This window comes from Callorhinus ursinus, unplaced genomic scaffold, assembly GCF_003265705.2.
Source record: "Callorhinus ursinus isolate GAN/ISIS: 27379988/994484 unplaced genomic scaffold, GSC_fseal_2.0 scaffold32, whole genome shotgun sequence".
NCBI classification, from domain to species: domain Eukaryota; kingdom Metazoa; phylum Chordata; class Mammalia; order Carnivora; family Otariidae; genus Callorhinus; species Callorhinus ursinus.
The window spans coordinates 8,286,960-8,292,995 of record NW_027397094.1 but is presented as its reverse complement, the minus strand read 5'-3'; the positions used below and the strand labels follow the sequence as shown (position 1 = coordinate 8,292,995).

Below are 6,036 nucleotides of genomic sequence, written 5' to 3'. Positions count from 1 at the left end.
CAAGCAGGGGGCGGCCGAGGCTTCTGGATCTTGCTGCACAGGGCTCTAAGCAACCGGCCCGTGGAGAGTATTCTAACAGGCTTAGTGATAGACGATGGAAGAACTGAAGAAGGCAAAGAATGGGTTGGGTGGGGCTGGGGGCTCAAAGGGGCAGTCCGGACAGCAACCTAGTAGCTAAGTCCGAATTAAGCAAGTCTGCCAATGCCACCCACTTAAAAAATCCACAGGAGTATCCAAAGCACCGGAGCATGATGGCTGACACCACAAGAAGCGGACAGTGTGTGCTGAATGGAAGTTTGAAGACTGAGTTAATTTTCTTTGGAGGGCAAATCTGAGTGATAATTTACCTCTAAGCAGAATTCACTTGTAAGTCTGAGAAAGTGAGCTCTGACAGTCCCTTTGGAGCACTGAGGGGTCCAAGAGCGAAGGAGACCAAGCCCTTCCTCTTCTCTCTGAGATGCTGCTGGAGCCACGCAAAGTTCAAGGGCAAGTCTTGTCTGCCAGGAATGGGAAAGGAAGAAGTTCCTGGGTTGCCCTAAAGGTGAATCAGAAAGAGCCTTGGAGGAGGGGAAGATTGAAGAGGAGCCTAGAAGCGGCAGGTTGTCTATGTGCTAGAAATTCACCAGCAAGGGAGGCCAGGGGCCTCATCGTACCCAGCTCTTCTACCAGCCAGATATCCAAGCAGTTAGAAAATCCACCCTCTTTCCATGTTTGCATTGCCTGTCAAGAAACTCGGAGCTGTTTCTGAACCTTTGTCTCATCAATACACAAGTAGAATATCAATATTCTCAGCACACTGAAGTTTCTTTTTTTATAAACATTTTTTTAAGATTTTATTTATTTATTCATGAGAGACAGAGACAGAGACAGAGAGAGAGAGAGAGAGAGAGAGGCAGAGGGAGAAGCAGTCTCCCAAGGAGCAGGGAGCCCGATGCGGGACTCCATCCCAGGACCCTGGGATCATGACCTGAGCCGAAGGCAGAGGCTTAACCATCTGGGCCACCCAGGCGCCCCACACTGAAGTTTCAAAGAAAACAAAGCTGCAGTATAGCCAGAGGCTGGAGGCCCCAGAGAATGGGCATCTAGGGAGTATGTGTATTCCATCAGTGGTGGTTCAGGGACAAAGGCCACCTAGGAAGTTCTGAATTATGAACTGGTTTGTTACAGGGTGTGTGTATAACACCCAATACCTTATTAGATATTAATATATCATTAAATATTATGAACCGGCTTATGATATATGTTATAGGGCGTGTGTATAACACCCGATACATTATTAGATATTAATATATCATTAAATATGGGGCGCCTGGGTGGCTCAGTCGTTAAGCGTCTTCCTTCGGCTCGGGTCATGATCCCGGGGTCCTGGGATCGAGCCCCGCATTGGGCTGCCTGCTCCGCAGGAAGCCTGCTTCTCCCTCTGCCTCTGCCCCTGCTTGTGTTCCCTCTCTCACTGTCTCTCTCCCTCTCTCTGTCAAATAAATAAATAAATAAAATCCTTAAAAAATATATATATCATTAAATATTATGAACTGGCTTATGATATATCATATATATATACCCTATATATTGTTATATTTCTAGGTCCATATACCGGTCCTCCTAATACGTGGCTTTACATCTTTTATTTCTCCTTACACGATTTTATTTAATTGTAAACTTCCTCGGTTCTTTAGGTAAAATGTGGAGCACAAATTTAAAATAATATGCGTCTTACTTTGCAAGTGTGCTGTGTGCTAAGCGCTCTGCTTTTGCTTCTGTAAGGGCCACAGCACTGATCGCGATGCCTCTTCTCGGCAGCTTGGGGTTCCCAGCCACGAATGAAATCCCTTCAAATGAAACACTTAGCTAATGCCTGGCAGACGTTGTAGTGTTATTTTTGTTGTTGTTGTTTTCCCATTTTAATGCTTGTAATAACCTCATGCGATGGCTACTCTTACTTTCCTTTAGCGGGGTGGGAGGTGGACAAGAAAATGCAAAGCCTCCGGGGAGTGAAGCGCCGTACCCCAACCTCACAGACACAGGAGGAAAAGCTAGAATTTGTTCCGAGTGGGCCCGCCTTCAAAGTGTTCGTCCCCAACTTCTATCCTCTAGGGGACTCTTGTGTCGCGTGGCAGCCACCCGGGTCTAAGGCGGAGGTGGTTTTCTACGCGGGTCCCCGGTGACCCCCGAGCTCGCCCAGTACCGACCTCCTCCCGCTCGGTCCCCCGAGAGCCGCGGAGGTGGAGGGGGGGTTGCCACGCAGTCGGGCTCTGGGCGCCAGGGGTGGGTCGGGGGAACGCGGGTTGAGGACCAGCGGCAGCCTGGCCCCGCGAAGCCCGCAGAGAGCAGCGCAGGGTAGGCGCGCCTCCTCCGCTCGGTGCACAGCGTCCCGCGCACGGATGCACGGATGCTCCGTTGAGGAACAAGGCGGGTGGTTTACTGCTTTCATCGCTTCCATCCCAGATTGAGACATAGCGTCTTTGTAGCCAGATCCGGGCAGGCTGTGGATGTTAAAACCCAGCACTTTTTTTTTTTTTTTTTTAATTGAAGCCTCACAGCCCCGGTCCCCGCCCTGTCGCCGTGCCTCCTGGTCGGGGTCGCTGGTCTGGGCTCAGCGCTCGCCGCGGTGAAAGAAACGAGCGGCCGCCCGGGTGAGCGGACCCAGCGTGGGGAGTCCGCGCGCAGTGAGACCGGGAGCCTGCGGCGAGCCGGCGGCGAGAGCTGCGCTCCGAGACGCTGGAACCGGAGAGGTTCGGGTCCCGCCGGCCGTCTGCTCCGACTTCCCGCGCCGATCGCCGATCGCCGCTGCGCGCGCCCGGGCGCCCGACGGTTCCCTCTGCGGGAAGGTCGGTGTGCCGCTCGCAGATCGTTAGATCGATACGAGGTGTGCCGACAGAAAGATCGGAAATACAGAAGGTACGTCGCTTTTAAAAGTTTTAAAAAATGCAGTGATGGCTGCCTCTTTAGGAAAGCACACAGACGCAATTATATGAATGCATTTAAAAAATACAAGCGATTGCGCACCGACTGAGAAGGAGCTCTTTGCCGTGGTGGCGCAAACATTCTCTACCTTGTTCGGGAGTGATAGTGGCAGAGGAATTAAGGTGTCAAAATTTGTAGACACCGCACTGAAGATCTGCGCGTTGTATCGCGCGTACACGGTACAGCGGTTGGAAAAAGAAAAAACGGAACATAAATGTGCGTGCACGTAAAAAGTTAGTAAGTAACATTACATACTGCGCATAGAAAAGTCGATTCAGCGCCGTCGTAGACGTTCATTTTGGCAACGGAGCGCGGCTCTCTGTGGGGCTGTTTATTTCTGCAAGCTCGGCCCGGCCGGGAATGGGGGAGAGAGGAGGCGGCTGACATCACTTGGGGCGGGGCCGCGGCGCTAAGAAAAGTCGGCGGGACCCGAGCGGCCCCGGCACAGCCTCACCATGAGCTGCCGCAACACGACTGAGCTCCACATCCTCGGCAGCTCGGACCAGCTGGTCCTGCAGCCGCTCTGGGACCAGCTGCGCGCCCGGGACGCGCTCACGCAGTCGCCCCTGTTCGCGGTCATCTTTTCCATCAGCACGTACGTGGGCTTCTGCCTGCCCTTCGTGGTGCTGGACGTCCTGTGCCCCTGGGTGCCCGCGCTGCGGCGCTACAAGATCCACCCGGACTTCTCGCCGACGGCGCGGCAGATGCTGCCCTGCCTGGGGCAGACGCTCTACCAGCACGCCGTGTTCGTGCTCCCCTTGACGCTGCTGTCCTGGGCCTGCGGCCCGGCCCCCTGGCCCCGCGAAGCCCCCGAGCTGCTGCAGCTGGCGCGCCACGTCCTGGGCTGCCTGCTCCTCTTCGACGCGGAGTTCTTCGCGTGGCACGTGCTCCATCACAAGGTGCCCTGGCTCTACCGCACCTTCCACAAGATGCACCACCGCAACTCGGCCTCGTTCGCCCTGGCCACGCAGTACATGAGCGCCTGGGAGCTGTTCTCCTTGGGCTTCTTCGACGCGGTGAATGTCACGGTGCTGCAGTGCCATCCGCTCACCGTCCTGGTGTTCCACGTGCTCAACATCTGGCTGTCGGTGGAGGACCACTCCGGCTACGACTTCCCCTGGTCCACGCACAGACTGGTGCCCTTCGGGTGGTACGGCGGCGTCACGCACCACGACCTGCACCACTCGCAGTTCAACTGCAACTTTGCCCCTTACTTCACGCACTGGGACAGAATCCTGGGCACTCTTCGGTCCAAGTGACTCGCAGCCTCCCGGCCCGGGCTGGTATACCCCGGGGCGGGGGACGCCCCCTTTCCCACGCCCCCCCCAACCCAGGACTGCCGCAGGGCACTTCAGCTTCAGTCAGGAGAAACACACCTGAGCTGTTGTGTCTTGTTTTGTTTTTGTAAGTAATTGATTACCTGCTGGAGATTTAAAATCGGATGTATTTTCACAGTCTGATGAAGTGATTTATGTCGTTTCCGTGTATTGACAGTTGTATTCTTGGAGTCAGATTCTAGCTCACTTCAATAGCCTTGATTCCTGGATATGTTAGACACTCATCACTGGCATATTTAAATCATCTCAAAGAGGATTTGACTGTCAGACAAGGAAGGTCTTATGTTTGAAAGTGTCCTAGAAATAGGCTAAAATAACGTGTTCTTATGGAGAATGTGATCTCTGACTCTATTAGCGACAAAACATGTTCCTGCTGGACAGTAATCACAATCGGTGTGCTTTTTTTCTATTTTTTCATGTAACTGTATATTTATATTGAAAGAAATGTTATTTGTATTTAAAAAAAAAAAAAAAGAACAGAACATAAACCAAACCAGTCCCGGCTACTGTTTCACTGGCATTTAGACTGACGGATACTAAAACCAGAAGAGGGAGCTGGGCCGGCAGGTGTCTTTCAGAGCCTCCATCAGCCCTAGAAGGAGAGGAATCTGGTGGTGGGCTGTTTTGTGGGGGATTTGTAGGCGAGGCGGAGGCGGGAGAAGGGATCAATTTGTTTGGGTCTAGTCATTGCACAGAGGGAAAACCACTATTGTTCCGAATAATTTTCAGCTGATTTCTGCATAGCAAGCAACTCAAAGAAATACCCTTTCAAGTTTCAGAGAGATCAACCCTGCTCAACCACTTGATTATTTGGAGGACAGTGGTGTTGGGGGATGAATAGAATGAGTGGAGTGCCTTGCTTTGCAAAACTGGCGAGTCAAATCTGTGCATGAGAAGGGCTGATAGAGAAAGAGATTCTGAGTCAGCCCTCCTTTTTTTATGAATCCATCTAGAGTAAGTGACCATCATACGCACAGCTCTGCAACTGGGGATTTTGGGGTATTTGCTTTTCTTAAGTAAAGACATACATGCAAGTTACATACCCCTTTGTCAAAGAGAGAAAAAGTGAAATTTGGCCCCAGGTCCCTGGTTCCTCATCTGTAAAAGGGGATTGTGTTCCAGATGTTCTACCAGATTACATGCCACAGTAAATGTCCCTATGACCGACCACACGCTTGTTACCCGTCATGTACCTCATCCCAAGCGGCTGCTATCTAATTGTTTTCATTTTCTCTTTGGCTTAGGGTTATATAGGGGAAAGTAAAACATCAAGACAATTCAGACAGAAAAGTATAAAGAATGGCAACTTTGCATGTAATTCTAGGCTCATTATATATGAACCAAACTGTCCTGTTTAAAGGTGAAGCATCCATCTAAAGACCTGGTTTCCACAACCTGCCAAATGAGATTGCTGGGAGGTGTGTTCATGCTTTCCCAATCTTTGGCAAAGTTGCAGTCGGAATGCCCTGCTGCTCTGCTGATTTTCTCATGCTCCCTCCCAAAACATGTGCTCTTTGGGCTTCTTCACCAAAGCTACCTCCTCCTCTGTCTGCAGAGGCTCCACACCAGGTCTTAAGGATTATATTGATGCGTAAAAGTGGGGTCCGTGCAAACAGGCGGTCAGAGGTAAGAGGAGCGTGCTGCCTTGGAGGGAGTGTGATGAGCAACAGACTGCGCAGAGAAAAAACAGAGGAAGCAACGGGCAGCCGTGAAGTACATGGTACAACTATCAGTT

General features: G+C 51.6%; 1 protein-coding gene across 1 annotated transcript; it reads left to right on the top strand.

Moving 5' to 3' along the window:
- Positions 1-1,796: 1,796 nt before the first annotated feature.
- Positions 1,797-4,795, top strand: CH25H (cholesterol 25-hydroxylase). Its single transcript, XM_025850772.2, has one exon. The coding sequence runs from the start codon at positions 3,420-3,422 to the stop codon at positions 4,221-4,223; it is 804 nt and encodes a 267-aa protein (XP_025706557.2). The 5' UTR covers positions 1,797-3,419; the 3' UTR covers positions 4,224-4,795.
- Positions 4,796-6,036: the final 1,241 nt, after the last annotated feature.